The 20,632-nt window shown below is 32.8% G+C and overlaps 2 protein-coding genes across 2 annotated transcripts; both read left to right on the top strand.

Moving 5' to 3' along the window:
* Positions 1 to 965: 965 nt before the first annotated feature.
* On the top strand, positions 966 to 9,657 carry LOC143349469 (uncharacterized). Its single transcript, XM_076780753.1, has 6 exons — positions 966 to 1,537; positions 1,603 to 1,699; positions 3,820 to 4,054; positions 6,331 to 6,431; positions 9,108 to 9,276; positions 9,363 to 9,657. Exons 1-6 carry the CDS (start codon positions 1,466 to 1,468, stop codon positions 9,592 to 9,594), a joined length of 906 nt encoding a protein of 301 aa, XP_076636868.1. The 5' UTR covers positions 966 to 1,465; the 3' UTR covers positions 9,595 to 9,657.
* A 4,572-nt stretch (positions 9,658 to 14,229) lies between these two features.
* Positions 14,230 to 20,466, top strand: LOC143349399 (uncharacterized). Its single transcript, XM_076780629.1, has 3 exons — positions 14,230 to 14,628; positions 14,708 to 14,942; positions 20,289 to 20,466. The coding sequence occupies exons 1-3, from the start codon at positions 14,439 to 14,441 to the stop codon at positions 20,464 to 20,466; spliced, it is 603 nt and encodes a 200-aa protein (XP_076636744.1). The 5' UTR covers positions 14,230 to 14,438.
* Positions 20,467 to 20,632: the final 166 nt, after the last annotated feature.

Below are 20,632 nucleotides of genomic sequence, written 5' to 3'. Positions count from 1 at the left end.
CTCATGAAGAGTCTATGCGTAAAGAAATGATTTTTATGCATACACGTTCTACAAATTCCCATTTGACAATGTAGCATTATCAAATTAGATCAATCATTTATAATTTGTAACATGAACATAGCAACGATAGTCACTTGTTTCTACCTGTGAACCTGTCAAAAGATGTACTTAACCTTACTTTTTACTCTAACTTTACAAGTTTATAAACAAATAACGAATTTCCGCAGATAATGAAATGCATATCAATAATGTACTGAATTAGACGAATCGAATGACGTATAACTTACCCCGATCGGTGAACGGGCCATTTGCTAGGAATGTTCCCCGAATCGTATGCCGTTGACGTGAGGTCAGATTTCAGGGTGCTGAATCTGGCATCTCTGACTGTAGGCTGTAATCTACGTATAGGGATAACCTAGGAAAGTGCAGTTGGGATTCTTTATTCGCCTGTCTTTCAGGCTGGCTTGGAGACGACTATTTCGCGAGGACCAAAAAGTACCTAGAGAAAAATCCCCTAGAGCACCCTGGCCTCCATCTCGACGGTTGGCATCGGCGCCAACTACGCCATCTGCGGTAGTAACTAGGGAGTTACTTTATCCTCCCTACGCAACATCACAAAACATAACTATTACATTCATTCACTAGTAATTATTATATTCAATCGCTAGGTATGATATTTTATTTCCTATTCGTGTATTAATCATTATGTTTACTCGTTAATTGTTATATTCGCTCCGGTCGTCGCCGACAAATACGCCATCTCGCGCTCCTTTCTTAAATTCGCCTATGGCAGACTTTGTGCCAAATTAAATACAGACGTTAATTAAACATTAAGCATTGAACATTTTATTAACAACAAATGTATATGAGCTTGTGACAGACTGCCTTCAAACTTTTATTTTAATTAATAAAAAAGAATAAATATCAAACAAGTAAAATATATAAATCTTCTTCGCCAACTTAATTTCCGCAAGTTGGTATAGATGCCTCCAGAATTATTATTCGAACAGGCACCACACGCCGTCAACCTGCAGCGCCGCCACCGGAGGAAAGTCGAACCAAGCGAGTCTAGGGAAATCCTTTTCACCAATGACGACGGAATCCCGACGTAACACGATTATCTATGAAGTTAGAGATGATCAAGTGTGTATTTTAGTACGTTATATTCTCTTTCTGACATTAATTTAAACAAATAGTGTCGTCAAAATACGTACGCTGCGCCGTTACACGAGACTCTTTACTCGAGGTTTAATATCATTCGTTTATTTATTTAAACACTTAAACTTTTGTGCAACATGAGGGTTAAAACACATCGACCCTTCAAATAATATATTATCGCGTTGATAAATGAAGATTATTCAAGTTTCACGTTCTATTTAGCCGTTGGTGGCCAGAGGAACATATTTCTTTGAAAGAATCTGCGGAGAATGCGATTGAATAGCGCGTCAAACTATTGGAGCCCTCGATGACCTTTGGAAACATTTGTAAAAATGCGGCGTTTCTCCTTTTCCTTTCCTGTCTCGCTTCTCGCTCGCAGGTACACCTTCAGACTCGACATTTTAACGATTCAAAGCAATTAACCATTGTAACCGATTCGCGAAGATTATCGCTGCAGAGGTCGACGTGCCGGAACTCGAACTGTTAGCGTCGAACTTGAAACCGGAAGAGTGCGTGAGACTCGTCTCCCTGGATTCCCAGTGTAAGTTCACCGTACGTGTGCAAAGCACCGTTTACATGTGACTCTACCACCATTTGCACTGCACTTTCTACAGGGTGTTACGTTTAAGTGCAAATGGTGGAATATCTCACAAAGTATTCATCAGAAAAGTGTTAAAGTTGTTTTATTTGAAGGGGCAAATTATGTGGTATAAATAACTTTTGTATAGGGTGGAGTGGTGAGGGAAATTTCAAGGTCGAGTTAATTTTTTTAAGGGGAGTCTCACGTGTATCTTGCAAAATTTAATCAATGGTCTCTGTTGTTTAAATATTATATTTATGTATATTGATATTCATTAATGTTTTATGTTTTAATGGCCTCTCGAAGCAACTTTTTATATCACATTCCTTCTCCTACGCACCTACTCCTATGCGCACACGTCTTCTGCGCATACATCTCCTGCGCACACGTCTCCTGCGCATGCTACTTTAGATTGTATTTTATAGTTTACGGAATATGGCTATTCTCAACAGTTACATCTAACGCTACAATTTAAATTCGCAATTTACTTAACTATCTTTTAGGAATACGAAATTTTGTATAGGTGAGAGATATTTCAAGGTCAAGCTAATTTTTTTAAAGGTAGTCTTATGTGTACCTTGCAAAAACCATTTTCGTTGATTTTTTTAAATTAAATGTTACTGTTGAAATTCGCGGATAATTAAATCAATGGTCTCTATATATTTATTTATATTGATATTCATAAACGTTTTATATTTTAATGACTCTTCGAAGCAACTTTTTATATCATGTTTCTTCTCCTACGTTTTTGGGAATGCGCGCTTTGCACGGGGATTCCACGCTGTATGCGCACACGTCTTCTGCGCATACATCTCCTGCGCATGCTACTTTAGATTGTATTTTATAATTCACGGAATATGGCTATTCTCAACAGTTACATCTAACGCTACAATTTAAATTCGCAATTTACTTAACTATCCTTTTGGAATACGAAATTTTGTATAGGTGGAAGAGATTTCAAGGTCGAGCTAATTTTTTTAAGGGTAGTCTCATGTGAACCTTGCAAAAACCATTTTTGTTGATTTTTTTTAACTGAATGTTACTGTTGAGATTCGTGGATAATTAAATCAATCTCTGTTGTTTAAATATTATATCTATTTATATTGATATTCATAAACGATTTACGTTTTAATGGCTCTTCGAAGCAACTTTTTATATCACATTCCTTCTCCTACGCTCCTACTCCTATGCGCACACGTCTTCTGCGCATACATCTCCTGCGCACACGTCTCCTGCGCATGCTGCTTTACATTGTATTTTATAATTTACGGAACACGACTATTCTCAACAGTTACATCTAACGCTACAATTTAAATTCGCAATTTACTTAACTATCATTTAGAAACACCAAATTTTGTATAGGTGGGAGAGATTTCAAGGTCAAGCTGATTTTTTTAAGGCAACAGTCTCATGTGTACCTTGCAAAAATTGAACCATTTTCCTTAATTTCTTTTTAACAAATTGTTACATCTAACGCTATGATTTATTTTTGCAATTTACTTAAGTATTCTTTGGGAATACAAACTAAATTTTTCAATTATATTTATTGACTTTTCAAGTTTTTATTACGCCCACAGTGAACATGTGTTTAACCACTGGCGTAGGTGATTGCAGCTGTCAAGGTTGGCTAAATCAAAAAGATTTTTATAAATAGTAAATTATTAATAACAAAATAATTAATTTATGTTGAAAATTGGCAACATGGCGAAAGCTTAAATTAAAAATTGCAAAATTTTGTGCTGGGCCCATAACCTGTAGCGGAGGTTATAGAATTAGATAATAAAAAACGACGCATGTATTTTTTAGGTTATGTTTACTAATTGCACGAATCGTCGTATACACATCGTATATACTACTTCTATGCTCTTCAACTGTTACATCCAAACAAAAGATGGCGTGCAATACCAAACATTTATTAACATTATTTATACCAAATAATTTTCCTCTTTAAATAAAACAATTTATGTAAGAACACTCTTTTGATACCTTCGATACCTCGTGAGATATTTCAGCGTTTGCACTTAAACACAACACCCTGTATAAACAATTTACAAAGATTTTTAACGCAAAGTATGTAACAGCTCCGCTATCGGACGCAGAAATACAGAAACTGGCCAAAGAGCAGAGCTGCTTTCGAAGGCTGGTCAAATGGATTTGTCAGTTAAAAACAGTTACAAAAAACACGTACCCGATCGTAAACGACTTCCTTGAGCGCATTGGAAGAAGAGACTTGATCGCGTGTCTCTCAGAATTTAGTATGAAAAGTTCCAAGTCGCCAAAAGTGATTCGCGACGTTCAGTCGGCTGACGATTCAGAGTAAGTCGCGTGGATAACTAATCGATTAGTTAAAGTTTACGAATCTACTATTCTTTCATGAGAAGAAGGCACAGCGTGTTTACATCCCCACTCCTGCTACTGTCCGCTGATTGGTCGAAAACAGTGACGAAGATCTGTAACAGCCAATCAGCGGACAGCAGCAGGAGTGGGGATGTAAACACGCTGTGCCTTCTCATGGAAAGACGATAAATGAATATTTCTACAGAGTGTTGGGCTACACTTGGGAAAAATTTTAATGGGAGATTCTGGGGGCCAAAATAAGACGAAAATCAAGAATACCAATTTGTTGATAGAGGCTTCGTTAAAAAGTTATTAACGTTTAAAGTTCCGTCCGTACTGAATTTTTTTCTAGAAAATGGGTAGGATTTCGGGGGTGGGTCTATTCACCAAAAATAATTGTAATTGACCCTTGAAATTAAAAATAATTTTTCTAGAACGATTTGAATTTTTCAATTTTGTCGAAAAATTTGACCTTCTTTCTGAATTTTTTTCTAGAAAATGGGTAGGATTTCGAGGGTAGGTCTATTCACCGAAAATTATTCTAATCGAACCCCTCAACTAAAAATAATTTTTCCAAAACGATTTGAATTTTTCAATTTTGTCGAAAAATTTGACCTTCTTTCTGAATTTTTTTCTAGAAAATGGGTAGGATTTCGGGGGTGGGTCTATTCACCAAAAATAATTGTAATTGACCCTTGAAATTAAAAATAATTTTTCCAAAACGATTTGAAATTTTTTAATTTTGTCGAAAAATTTGACCTACTTTCTGAATTTTTTTCTTGAATATGCGTAGGATTTTAGGGATACGTCTATTCACCAAAAATAATTATAATTGACCCCTGCAACTAAAAATAATTTTTCTAGAATGATTTTAAATATTTCAATTTTGTCGAAAAATTTCACAACCTTCTCGAATTTTTTTCTAGAAACTGAGTAGGATTTCGGGGGTAGGTCTATTTACCGAAAATTATTCTAATCGACCCCCTCAACTAAAAATAATTTTTCTAGAACGATTTGAATTTTTCAATTTTGTCGAAAAATTTGACCTTCTTTCTGAATTTTTTTTTAGAAAATGGGTAGGATTTCGGGGGTGGGTCTATTCACCAAAAATAATTGTAATTGACCCTTGAAATTAAAAATAATTTTTCCAAAACGATTTGAAATTTTTTAATTTTGTCGAAAAATTTGACCTACTTTCTGAATTTTTTTCTTCAATATGCGTAAGATTTTAGGGATACGTCTATTCACCAAAAATAATTATAATTGACCCCTGAAACTAAAAATAATTTTTCTAGAATGATTTGAAATATTTCAATTTTGTCGAAAAATTTCACAACCTTCTCGAATTTTTTTCTAGAAACTGAGTAGGATTTCGAGGGTAGGTCTATTCACCGAAAATTATTCTAATCGAACCCCTCAACTAAAAATAATTTTTCCAAAACGATTTGAATTTTTCAATTTTGTCGAAAAATTTGACCTTCTTTCTGAATTTTTTTCTAGAAACTGAGTAGAATTTCAGGGGTAGGTCTATTCACCGAAAATTATTGTAATTGACCCCTGCAACCGAAAATAATTTTTCCAGAGCTATTTGAATTTTTTTTTTCTGTGAAAAATTTAGGCATTGTCGATTTTTCTTAAAAATTCGTTTTCCATTTTTAACAAATTTGTTTGAAAATGTACGGAAATGTTGTCTAATACTTTTTTGTAGCTATCCACGAGCTCTACTTCCAGACTAAATTTCAATGAAATCGGTCGACTATTTTGGGAGTTATGGTCGTTTGAAATTTGGACCAGTTTCAGGGGGTTTTTCTCATTTTATGGTGTCAAGGAACAACTTTTTCAATATTATTAAAATTTCTACATATTCTCCACTAAAATACGCGTTGTTTGCATTTCGAAAAATTAAAATCCTCCAATCCGTTCAGGAGTTATGACATTTTAAAGATTCGCATGAAATTTCGGGGGTTCATTTCTAACCTCACATTAGATTTACAGTCTGGAATTTTTTGCTCGAAAATGGTTAAGAATTCCAAGGTATATCTGTTCACCAAAAACGATCGTAATTGACCCCTGTAACTAAATATAATTTTTTTAGTATGATTTGAAAATTTTTAATGAAGCCTCAGTCAAGAAATTGGTATTCTTGATTTTCGTCTTATTTTGGCCTCTAGAATGTCCCATTAAAATTTATATACATATATATAAAATAGATACCCTGTATATCTATTTTACTAACATTTTCTTAAATATCTTAGAGACGAAGAGGGTGGCGTAACAACGTCAACGGAAACCATTCGATCAAAAGACGTTCCAGCCAGCACTCAAAACTCAAATCAAACAATTGATAAACTCAGTGGTAATTTACCGTCTCGTTAAGGGGGCAGTCTCATGTGAGATCTCAAAAAAAACAATTTCATTTTTTGAAAGTATATACATGATTTAAGAATGTACTGTTAAATTTTGGGGGGTAAATGAGAGGTAAGTCAAGTATTGTCGATTGTAGAACATTTATTGCTTCGTGTGATTACCTTGTACAGCCCAGATATTATTATTTCGAAAGGTTCACGACAGGATCGAGAGCCATCTGCTGTGTTTAACCTCTTAGGCACGATGCACCACTACAGTGGCTCACTCTAGTGGTTAACTCTAGTGGCTCACTCTAGTGGTTCATTCTAGTGGCTCACTCTAGCGGTTCACTCACTCACCATTTGACTCAAATGATCGTTTGCATACATTTCTTGACTTCACAACGTTTTATAACATTATTAACAATATACAGACAGAATATACAACCGTTGTTTTCGATATGCCAGTATTAAGTATGAATTGTAGCTTTCCTTTTAAATAAATATACCATTTGCTCATAATAAACCGTGTCTAAGAGGTTAGAAGTTGAAATTCTAGTGTCAGTATGATCTTACAGACTTTAAATGCGTTTCTCTCGAAATTGACGTAGATAAAATCTCAAAAACTATACGTTCGATTGCTCTGAAATTTTTGCACATTGTTCCATATACTAATAGCTCTCGTCTGAATCAAAATTATATTTTTATAATGAGTACATCATATAAAAAGTTTGCGGAAGAAATGACAAAATTTTGCAATTTAAGCTTTCGCCATTTTGCCCACTTTTCAACTGTTTAGTAATTAGACTTTCGTACAGAAATCAAATTTATGACTCAGTAGAGAACAGTAATCTTTATTAATAAGGAAAAGTACCACTCACCAAGGAAAACGAAAAAACATAACCTATTACAGCGCCACCTAGCGACGTCACTTAATAACAGAAGGCGCGAAATTCAAAAATTGAATATTCTAACATCAACATAAATTATTTTGCTACTCACCAAATAAAAATCTTTTTGATTTAGTCAACCTTGAAAGCTACAATCACCTACGCCAGTGTTTAACACTTTCACTGCCACGTCACTAGATTGTGATCTTATGATTTTATATGTGTGATACTAGAAAAATTAATTCTCGAGTTAAGATGTCGAGGGAAATAAATTTGGATGGAATTTGTGAACTTTAACAAGGTTATGAAAATAAGTACCGAAACAAATTTTAGGTTCTGTAGCTTCCAATGGTCTGAAATCAAAATTTTACTTTTGTAGAATATGACAACGGTTTTGATCTGGCAGTGAACGTGTTAAACACACGTTTACTGTTGGCTTCATAAAAACTTGAAAAGTCACTAAAAATTATTGAAAATTTTAATTTGTATTCCCAAAGGATACTTAAGTAAATTGCAAAAATAAATTATAGCGTTAGATGTAACAATTAGTTAAAAAGAATTAATTCTGGAGTTAAGATGTTGAGGGAAATTTGTGAACTTTAACAAGGTTACGAAAATAAGTACCGAAACAAATTTTAGGTTCTGTAGCTTCCAATGGTCTGAAATCAAAATTTTACTTTTGTAGAATATGACAATGGTTTTGATCTGGCAGTGAACGCATTAAACACATGTTTACTGTTGGCTTCATAAAAACTTGAAAAGTCACTAAAAATTATTGAAAATTTTAATTAGTATTCCCAAAGGATACTTAAGTAAATTGCAAAAATAAATTATAGCGTTAGATGTAACAATTAGTTAAAAAGAATTAATTCTGGAGTTAAGATGTTGAGGGAAATTTGTGAACTTTAACAAGGTTACGAAAATAAGTACCGAAACAAATTTTAGGTTCTGTAGCTTCCAATGGTCTGAAATCAAAATTTTACTTTTGTAGAATATGACAACGGTTTTGATCTGGCAGTGAACGCATTAAACACACGTTTACTGTTGGCTTCATAAAAACTTGAAAAGTCATTAAAAATTATTGAAAATTTTAATTTGTATTCCCAAAGGATACTTAAGTAAATTGCAATTATAAATTATAGCGTTAGATGTAACAGTTAGTTGAAAAAAATTAATTCTCGAGTTAAGATGTCGAGGGAAATTTGTGAACTTTAACAAGGTAACGAAAATAAGTACTGAAACAAATTTTAGGTTCTGTAGCTTCCAATGGTCTGAAATCAAAATTTTACTTTTATAGAGTATAACAACGGTTTTGATCTGGCAGTGAACGTGTTAAACACACGTTTACTGTCGGCTTCGTAAAAACTTGAAAAGTCACTAAAAATTATTGAAAATTTTAATTAGTATTCCCAAAGGATACTTAAGTAAATTGCAAAAATAAATTATAGCGTTAGATGTAACAGTTAGTTAAAAAGAATTAATAAAGATGATTCAATTTTGCAACATACACATGAGACTGCCCCCTTAACACTAAGTTTACGGACACTCGTTGCGCATATTTTTAATATAATTAGCTACGCTGACAGTTGCATTAAAATGCAGTTTTTTTTTTAATTAGAGGATACATCCATATCGTTACATCAATTCGATTCAACATAAATTGCTAACAAATACTATTTATGAATCCTATAACGTTAAGTTTAGAATCTGAATGCGTCAAATTGATGCGTACCGTAAACCTAGTGTTAACGTTTCATGATTCTCTACTAATCGTCTGTGTATTTCGATTAATCGCAGGATCTACTAGCATCAGGGTATCGCTACAAACCGCAGGGATTGTTATGATCACGACTATACTTTTAACTTGTTGTTGCACTTTATTTATAAGGTACAGGATAGCGAATCTATTTCACAGTATATTTCGGAGAAACAAGAAGAAGAAGAAGAAAACTAGCAAGTTAAAGGGGTAACTAACTGGGATTTAATCGTTTCATTTATCAAGCTAACATTTCGAATGCCATAACGAACAAGCAGTATTGTTTCTTCGATCAGTAAATACGTAACGATCGACACGGACGATCCTGAAGACGTGTCCAGAGGCTACGTTGTTCGAAAGTCGCGAGCAAAGCGGAAGAGGGCGCCGTCTTACGAATTAATAGACACTGGCACGCAAAATACTATAACCGTGGTGCCTAAAGAACCCGAAGAAGCACCGCCCACGGGCTGTTACAAGTGCTACAAAAAGAAAAGAAAAGTGAAAGGTGCGAAAAGCCCGCACAGATGAAACGTGTCAAATATGTACGATTGTCTGATGGTATTAAATAAACAATCATTACTTACGAATTTAGGGTTACTGGGTTTTATGTATTCTGGTTGGTTCGTTTGTTTCGAGGCAACTGTATCGTTAACCTTTACGACAAAAATGTTAACCTCTTTGGCACGGCTGAATTTTGCGCGGGACAATAGTGTTTTTTACGCGAGTACATTGGAATGACACTGACACTGGCGTATTAGAATAAAGATTGTATATTCTGTTTGTAATATTGTTAACATTGTTATGATACGTTGTGAAGGCAAAAATAGTGTGAAATAAAATAGGAGAACGATCGCTTGATTCGAGCAGTGAACGAGTGAGCCACCAGAGTGAGCCACTGGCGCTCGGAAAAATGACATCCACAAATAATCTAAGACTGACTAGGTTAAGTAGGCTAGGTTTTTTACGCGAGTACATTGCAATGACACTGACACTGGCGTATTAGAATAAAGATTGTATATTCTGTTTGTAATATTGTTAACATTGTTATGAAACGTTGTGAAGGTAGAAATAGTGTGAAATAAAATATGAAAACGATCGCTTGATTCGAACAGTGAACGAGTGAGCCTCTAGAGTGAGCCACTGGCGCTCGGAAAAATGACATCCACAAATAATCTAAGACTGACTAGGTTAAGTAGGCTAGGTTTTTTACGCGAGTACATTGGAATGACACTGACACTGGCGTATTAAAATAAAGATTGTATATTCTGTTTGTAATATTGTTAACATTGTTATGAAACGTTGTGAAGGCAAAAATAGTGTGAAATAAAATAGGAGAACGATCGCTTGATTCGAACAGTGAACGAGTGAGCCACCAGAGTGAGCCACTGGCGCTCGGAAAAATGACATTCACAAATAATCTGAGACTGACTAGGTTAAGTAGGCTAGGTTTTTTACGCGAGTACATTGCAATGACACTGACACTGGCGTATTAAAATAAAGATTGTATATTCTGTTTGTAATATTGTTAACATTGTTATGAAACGTTGTGAAGGCACAAATAGTGTGAAATAAAATAGGAGAACGATCGCTTGATTCGAACAGTGAACGAGTGAGCCACTAGAGTGAGCCACTGGCGCTCGGAAAAATGACATTCACAAATAATCTGAGACTGACTAGGTTAGGTAGGTTAGATTTTTTACGCGAGTACATTGCAATGACACTGACACTGGCGTATTAGAATAAAGATTGTATATTCTGTTTGTAATATTGTTAACATTGTTATGAAACGTTGTGAAGGCAAAAATAGTGTGAAATAAAATAGGAGAACGATCGTTTGATTCGAGCAGTGAACGAGTGAGCCACTAGAGTGAGCCACTGGCGCTCGGAAAAATGACATCCACAAATAATCTGAGACTGACTAGGTTAAGTAGGCTAGGTTTTTTACGCGAGTACATTGCAATGACACTGACACTGGCGTATTAGAATAAAGATTGTATAATCTGTTTGTAATATTGTTAACATTGTTATGAACCGTTGTGAAGGCAAAAATAGTGTGAAATAAAATAGGAGAACGATCGCTTGATTCGAGCAGTGAACGAGTGAGCCACTAGAGTGAGCCACTGGCGCTCGGAAAAATGGCATCCACAAATAATCTAAGACTGACTAGGTTAAGTAGGCTAATACTCAAGGTATGTACATAAATTTATAAGTGCAATTATTAAAATAATAAAAAAGAAATGTATAGTCAATGTACCAACCAAAAAGACACATAAGCCTGAAAGAGGCTTAGCTGTCGTTAATAAAAGAAAAAAGAAAATGGCATTCGCGAAAGCCACTACAGTGGCGCCAATGTGGCCAGATCTGGAATGATTGAGTGTATCTAAATCGACATTAGTAACGACGAACTTAGCGTCTAACGGAGTGGTAGGGATAGCAGACATACACTAAAAAATTATTTTTAGTTGCGGGGGTCAATTACAATCATTTTTGGTAAATAGACATATCCTCGAAATCCTACGCATTTTCGAGAAAAAAATTCCGAAAGGAGGTCAAATTTTTCGGCGAAATTAAAAAATTTCAAATCGTGCCAAAAAAATTATTTTTAGTTGCGAGGGTCAATTACAATCATTTTTGGTCATTAGACATACGCTCGAAATCCTACGCATTTTCGAGAAAAAAATTCAGAAAGGAGGTCAAATTTTTTGGCGAAATTAAAAAATTTCAAATCGTTCTAAAAAAATTATTTTTAGTTGCGAAGGTCAATTACAATAATTTTTGGTCATTAGACATACTCCCGGAATCTTACGCAATTTCGAGAAAAAAATTGGAGAATTTGGTCAAATTTTTTGACGAAATTAAAAAATTCCAAATCGTTTAAAAAAAATTATCTTTGGTTGCAGGGGTCAATTACAATCATTTTTGGTGAATACACATACCCCTGAAATCCTACGCGTTTTCGAGGAAAAAATTCAGAAAGGGGGTCCAATTTTTCGACAAAATTAAAAAATTTCAAATCGTTCTAAAAAAATTATTGTCGTTTTTGGGGGTCAGTTACAATCATTTTTGGTGAATACACATACACCTGAAATCCTACGCATTTTCGAGAAAAAAATTCATTACTTTAAGTATAATGTGTGGCGAAAGAAATGTTGCCCCGAAATTTCATGCGTATGTTTAAAATATTATAATTTCTGAATGGATTGGAGGATTTTAATGTTTCAAAATGCTAACAACGCGTTTTTTAGAGAAGAATGCGTAGGAATTCTAACAATATTCGAAAAGTTGTTCCTTAACCCCATAAACTCACAAAAACCTCATGAAAATGGTCCAATTTTCAAACGGCCATAACTACTACAATAGTGAATGGATTTGATTGAAAGCTTTTTCTGAAGTAGAGGCCATGGGTACCTACAAAAAAGTATTAAACAATTTTTCTGTACAGCGCTAACCAAAATAATTAAAAATGAAAAACGAATTTTTAAGAAAAATCGACAGGGGAAGAAATTTTTCGTCGAAAAAAAAATTCAAATCTTCCTAAAAAAATTATTGTCGTTTTTGGGGATCAGTTATAATCATTTTTGGTGAATAGACATACCCCCGAAATCCTACGCATTTTCGAGAAAAAAATTCCGAAAGGAGGTCAAATTTTTTGACGAAATTAAAAAATTCCAAATCGTTTAAAAAAAATTATTATTGGTTGATCAGATCAATTTCAATCATTTTTCATGAATACACATACTCCCGAATTCCTACGCAATTTCGACAAAAAAATTCCTAATCAAAAATATGTGTGTCCAGAAATGTTGCCTCGCATGCATATGTTTAAAAAATCATAACTTCTGAACGGATAGAAGGATTTCAGTGTTTCAAAAGTCAAACAACGCGTATTTTCCTGGAGAATATGTAGAAATTCCAAGAATATTCAAAATGCTGTTCTTTAACCCCGTAAAGTAAGAAAAACCCCATAAAAATGGTCCAAATTTCAAACGACCATAACTCCTACAATAGTCGATCGATTTCATTGAAATTTAGTCTGGAAGTAGAGCTCATGGATAGCTACAAAAAACTATTAGACAACATTTCCATACATTATCAAACAAATTTGTTAAAAATCAAAAACGAATTTTATAGGAAAATCAACAGGGGAAGAAATTTTTCGACGAAAAAAAAATTCAAATCGTTCTAAAAAAATTATTATCGGTTTTGGGGGTCAGTTACAATCATTTTTGGTGAATACACATACCTCAAAAATCCTACGCATTTTCGAGAAAAAAATTCAGAAAGGTCAAATTTTTTGGCCAAATTAAAAATTCCAAATCGTTCTGGAAAAAATATTTTCAGTTGCGGGGGTCAATTACAATCATTTTTGGTCAACAGACATACCCCCGAAATCCTACCCATTTTCGAGAAAAAAATTCGAGTAGGTCGAAAAATATATCGACAAAATTAAAATATTTCAAATCGATCTGGAAAAATTATTTTCGGTTACGGGGGTCAATTACAATCATTTTTGGTGAACAGACCTAATCCCAAAATTCTACCCATTTTCGAGAAAAAAATTCGAGTAGGTCGAAAAATTTATCGACAAAATTAAAATATTTCAAATCGACCTGGAAAAATTATTTTTAGTTGCAGGGGTCAATTACAATCATTTTTGGTGAACAGACATACCCCCGAAATCCTACGCATTTTCGAGAAAAAAATTCAGAAAGATGCCTAAATTTTTCCACGAAAAAAGAAATTTCGTTTTCTTCAACTCCTCAACGCTCATATTTTTCGGGTTAACCAAGAATTATCAGTCTTCTTTATTGGATTTGTTTCTAAAAATGCAGTTTTTGTTACTTCCAATGTTGTATCCAACGTATAATTTGAAAGAAAACAAATATTATCGTCCCTTAAACCAATAGATTAAACAAATATCGTTTTTCAAAGCAGTCAGTCTCAGGCATGAACGTTAAGAGGTTAATAGCCACAATGTAATTAGGGGGTCTTAAAACGTGTATTCCCGCCAAAAAAAATTGTCGAAATTTCTCTTTCATTATAATACTTTCGTTATATCTTACATAGGTTCGAAAATAAAAATGCAGTGGCAGTCGAAACTTGGAATCGTATGCTGATTATCGCGAGATCGTATTTCAGCTGTTGCAAGAGCAACAAGGAAAGACTCACACTAGCGCTCTCTGTCTAATTCCCGAAGTTGCCCGAGAAGTGTCGAGCTCACGTACACGAGCTCATACGATAGTATATACCTGCTATCCCCACCACTCCCTCAGACGGTAAGGAAGTTCGTCGTTACTAATGTCGATTTCGATACACTCAATTATGCCCGATCTGGCCACACTGAGTGGCGCATCGTGCCTAAGAGGTTAACAATGCGCGGATGGTATGCGTCTCTGTCTTTTCTAATTATTTTATCGCAACACGGAGCGTTTAGTACGATCGATGTTAACTTAAACGAGCTGGAATATTTGGCAGCGCGACTCAATCCGTTCGAGTGTCGACGCCTAATTGCTGCCCTCCATTACACGAGTTATGAATTACCGAACAGCTTGGCAGCAGCTGGTAAATTGAAGTTAACCTTCGTTAGTTGCTCTGACCGATTGGCGAACGTTCCCACGTTTTCCATTATTTTAAAACACAGAACGCGACGTGGACGACGAGATTCCTTGCATTCGTCACCTGATCCACTGGAACGGTTCTCCGGCAGAGGGCAGGGGCAACACCCACGAAGCCCTGACGCACAGACTGCGTCAGATCAATCGAAGCGACCTGGCGGACTGGTTAGGGAAGTCTGCGTTCGCGCAATTGGGGAAAGACCTCGACAGAGCGGTCGCGAATGCGTTCGATACTATCGAGAAAGGAGAAACGGAGCACTCGTGAGTAGATACAGTCAGTCCCAAAAGTATTCGCACCCTCGTTGCTCGTGAGAGAAAGGGTATAGCCGAATAAGGGGGTCAAATGTGCCTCCAAACCGAATTGAACGAACGATAGGTCATTCGATAGCTTATCCAAAAAAAACCATGTGTGCAAATTTTTAACTTGAAATCTCGACCGTGGGGGTAGTAATGGGGTGAAAACGAAAATCATGTTTTTCAACAATTTCTCTTAACCTATTGAGTAAAAAAATGTAAAAAAATTCAGAGACACTTCGGGTACTGGGACACATATTTTGGGAGATTTTCAGATTTTTTGATCGGAGAACCAGGTAGTAAAAAATAAAAAACCGCAAAAAATGCCGAAAAATGCCAATTACGTATCGAAGGAGGCCCGGAACTACTTTTATACTTTTACAGTAAACACGTATTGCTATTACTATTATTCTCAATTTTTTTCAGATTTTTCATTTTGGTGCGCCGCAGTGAAAAAAAATAAAAACCGATTTTTTCCTCATTTTCTGCGTATTAGAGTAACTTACACGTTGAATTTTTATGCATTCTTCAATATACGAGTGTTTTGTACACTGTTTAATGTTTCTACACTAAGCAGAATTACATAACAATTGAAAGAAATAAAATAAACCAACCGTTGAGCGCAACATATCCTAAAAAATCAACGATGTTTTCAACAGGATCGTTGGCGCAACGTTAGAGTGTTCGACTGTGGAACCGCTGGAAGCTTTTTTACCGTAGGTTCGAGTCTCTCTTTGGGACTTAGAATTTTTTTTTATTCGTTATTTTTTTTTTCAAATTCTAACTATATAACAATGCTTTATATTTATTTATAAATATTCTAAAGGCATTTTACAAATATTTTAACCTGAAATATCTATAAATATAATTTATATCAACGAATGCATTTATAAAGTTTTGCAATAAATTTTTTAGAGTGTACTTCCGAAAAGGACATAACTCCGATTTTGTTTATATTCTGGATTCTCACGTATTTTGACATGCTGATGAGGGGTATGAGAGTGAAAATTGGCGCCAATTTTATTTCCATAACGGAAACCATGAAAAAACGATAAAAATAGTTTTTTTTATTTGTTTTCGTAAATGATGAGAATTTTGAAAAATAGTTCAGATAAAAGTTGTAGAATCCATCAAAATACACATTTTATGTCCTATTGATTTTTGCAGTGGAGACTATAGTTTTTGAGAAAAACGATATTAAATGCACAAAACATAAAAATCATGGTTTTTTTTATTTATTTCCGTAAATAATAGGAATTTTGAGAAACACTTCAGATAAAAGTTGTAGAATCCATCAAAATACACATTTTATGTCCTATTGATTTTTGTCATACAGACAATAGTTTTTGAGAAAAACAATATTAAATTCTCAAGACATAAAAATCATAATTTTTTTATTTACTTCCTTAAATAATGGGAATTTTTAAAAACACTTCAGATAAAAGTTGTAGACCTCATCAAAATACATGTTTTATGTCGTATTAATTTTTGCTATGGAGACAATAGTTTTTGAGAAAAACGATATTAAATATTTAAAACATAAAAATCATAATTTTTTTATTTACTTCCTTAAATAATAGGAATTTTGAAAAACACTTCAGATAAAAGTTGTAGAATCTATCAAAATACACATTTTATGTCCTATTGATTTTTGCAGTGGAGACTATAGTTTTTGAGTAAAACGATATTAAATGGTCAAAACATAAAAATCATGGTTTTTTTTATTTACTTCCGTAAATAATAGGAATTTTTAAAAACACTTCAGATAAAAGTTGTAGACCTCATCAAAATACACATTTTATTCTGTATTGATTTTTGTCATAAAGATAACACTTTCTGAGAAAAATGATTTTGAAACGAATATCTTTATTTTTTAGTTTTCGTTTGATAATTTCACTTTATTTTGTTTTTCTTTTTATTGGAAACTATTTTTTAGTTTTCATGATATTGTTCTATCCGCATTGTTTTCGTTTTTTAGAACAACTAGGTTTATTTTTTAGTTTATATGAAGTTGTTTCATTTCTTCTATAACGAACAGTTTAATTTAATGTTTTAGATTTAGGTTTAGGTTTAGGTTTGAGTTAGATCTGTTAAAATTGAAATTAAAAATCTAATGATACAGAAAACAAGTGGGTGAGGGAGGAGCTTTGATGTATTCCTTTCTAGTATTAACTAATGAAATAAAAAATAAAACTTGATTTCTGTTGGATGAGTTAGATGAAGTTTTGAGCATTTAATATCGTTTTTCTTAAAAACTATTGTCTGTATTACAAAACTCAATACGACATAAAATATGTATTTTGATGAGGTCTACAACTTTTATTTGAAGTATTTTTCAAAATTCCCATTATTTAAGGATGTAAATAAAGAAAATGATTTTTTTGTTTTTTGAGCATTTAATATCGTTTTTCTTAAAAACTATTGTCTGTATTACAAAACTCAATAGGACATAGAATATGTATTTTGATGAGGTCTACAATCTTTGTTTGAAGTATTTTTCAAAATTCTCATTATGTTCGGAAATAAATAAAAAAAACCATGATGTTTATGTTTTGAGCATTTAATATCGTTTTCCTCAAAAACTATTGTCTCTATGACAAAACTCAATAGAACATAAAATATATATTTCGGTAAGATCTACAATTTTTGTCTGAAGTGTTTTTCAAAATTCCCATTATTTACGGAGGTAAATAGAAAACTATGATATTTAGGTTTCGAGCATTTAATATCGTATTTCTCAAAAACTATAGTCTTCCTGGCAAAAATCAATATGACACAAAATGTGTATTTTGATGAAATCTACAACTTTTATCTGAAGTGTTTTTCAAAATTCCTATTATTTACGGAAATAAATAAAAAAACTATGATATTTATGTTTTGAGCATTTAATATCGTTTTCCTCAAAAACTATTGTCTCTATGACAAAACTCAATAGAACATAAAATATATATTTCGGTAAGATCTACAATTTTTGTCTGAAGTGTTTTTCAAAATTCCCATTATTTACGGAGGTAAATAGAAAACTATGATATTTAGGTTTCGAGCATTTAATATCGTTTTTCTCAAAAACTATAGTCTTCCTGGCAAAAATCAATATGACACAAAATGTGTATTTTGATGAAATCTACAACTTTTATCTGAAGTGTTTTTCAAAATTCCCATTATTTACGGAGGTAAATAAAAAAACTATGATATTTAGGTTGCGAGCATTTAATATCGTTTTTCTCAAAAACTATAGTCTTCCTGGCAAAAATCAATATGACACAAAATGTGTATTTTGATGAAATCTACAACTTTTATCTGAAGTGTTTTTCAAAATTCCCATTATTTACGGAGGTAAATAAAAAAACTATGATATTTAGGTTGCGAGCATTTAATATCGTTTTTCTCAAAAACTATAGTCTTCCTGGCAAAAATCAATATGACACAAAATGTGTATTTTGATGAAATCTACAACTTTTATCTAAAGTGTTTTTCAAAATTCCTATTATTTACGGAAATAAATAAAAAAACTATGATTTTTATGTTTTGAGCATTTAATATTGTTTTTCTCAAAAACTATTGTCTGTATGACAAAAATCAATAGGACATAAAATATGTATTTTGATGAGGTCTACAACTTTTATTTGAAGTATTTTTCAAAATTCCCATTATTTAAGGATGTAAATAAAGAAAATGATTTTTTTGTTTTTTGAGTATTTAATATCGTTTTTCTCAAAAACTATTGTCTGTATGACAAAACTCAATAAGACATAAAATATGTATTTTGATGAGGTCTACAATCTTTGTGAGAAATATTTTTCAAAATTATTATTATGTACGGAAATAAATAAAAAAAACCATGATGTTTATGTTTTGAGCATTTAATATCGTTTTCTTCAAAAACTATTGTCTCTATGACAAAACTCAATAGAACATAAAATATATATTTTGGTAAGATCTACAATTTTTGTCTGAAGTGTTTTTCAAAATTCCCATTATTTACGGAGGTAAATAAAAAAACTATGATATTTAGGTTTCGAGCATTTAATATCGTTTTTCTCAAATACTATAGTCCTCATGGCAAAAATCAATAGGACATAAAATGTGTATTTTGACGAGGTCTACAAATTTTATGTGAAGTGTTTTTCAAAATTCCTATCATTTACGGAAATAAATAAAAAAACTATGATTTTTATGTCTTGAGAATTTAATATTGTTTTTCTCAAAAACTATTGTCTGTATGACAAAACTCAATAGAACATAAAATATATATTTTGGTAAGATCTACAATTTTTGTCTGAAGTGTTTTTCAATATTCCTATTATTTACGGTAGTATATAAAAAAAACCATGATTTTTATGTTTCGAGCATTTAATATCGTTTTTCTCAAAAACTATAGTCTTCCTGGCAAAAATCAATATGACACAAAATGTGTATTTTGATGAAATCTACAACTTTTATCTGAAGTGTTTTTCAAAATTCCTATTATTTACGGAAATAAATAAAAAAATATGATTTTTATGTTTTGAGCATTTAATATCGTTTTTCTTAAAAATTATTGTCTATATTACAAAACTCAATAGGACATAAAATATGTATTTTGATGAGGTCTACAACTTTCATTTGAAGTTCTTTTTAAAATTCCCATTATTTGAGGAAGTAAATAAAAAAAATGATTTTTTTGTTTTGGGCATTTAATATCGTTTTCCTCAAAAACTATTGTCTCTATGACAAAACTCAATAGAACGTAAAATATATATTTTGGTAAGATCTACAATTTTTGTCTGAAGTGTTTTTCAATATTCCTATTATTTACAGTAGTATATAAAGAAAACCATGATTTTTATGTTTCGAGCATTTAATATCGTTTTTCTCAAAAACTATAGTCTTCATGGCAAAAATCAATATGACACAAAATGTGTATTTTGATGAAATCTACAACTTTTATCTGAAGTGTTTTTCAAAATTCCTATTATTTACGGAAATAAATAAAAAAACTATGATATTTAGATTTGGAGCATTTAATATCGTTTTTCTTAAAAACTATTGTCTGTATTACAAAACTCAATAGGACATAAAATATGTATTTTGTTGAGGTCTATAATCTTTGTTTGAAGTATTTTTCAAAATTCCCATCATTTACGGAAGTAAACCAAAAAAACTCTGCTTTTTATGATTTTTATATCAAAAAGTTTATTGCAAAATCTTACATGCATCGTTTAATTTCAATAAATTTCTCCCATAAGCAACGAAGGTCGAATACTCACAGGATTAACTGTATTTCACCGTAAATAAATAAACCCAATCGAAAGACAATCATTGCGACTGCAGTTTCCCGATAACTCTCGAGCCCAGCGCCATTTACGAAGAAGAGAAAGATCCTTGGGTACAAGTCGATATCGTTCTCCTGGCGATTTTGCTCGGTTTATTCGGAACATTGGTAACACTGATCTGCGCTACGATTTTCTACAGAATCAGGCACCGTTTTCGCAAAACTAACTACAAGTAAACACCACTGAGGGAGTTGCTATCAGTTTATTTCCCGTTATGTAGGAAAGAGAGGTTAGAAAATTCAATAATATGTGTTTAATGCGATAGAAAATTGAACCATAAAGAAACCTTCGAAGGAAAAGCGGAAAAGAAAAATAGGATAAAAGGGAGCCCTGAAAGCAGCG

The sequence above is a fragment of the Colletes latitarsis genome, chromosome 13, assembly GCF_051014445.1.
Source record: "Colletes latitarsis isolate SP2378_abdomen chromosome 13, iyColLati1, whole genome shotgun sequence".
Lineage (NCBI taxonomy): Eukaryota > Metazoa > Arthropoda > Insecta > Hymenoptera > Colletidae > Colletes > Colletes latitarsis.
The sequence above is the reverse complement of the archived record's forward strand: the minus strand, read 5'-3'. Positions and strand labels throughout refer to the sequence as shown.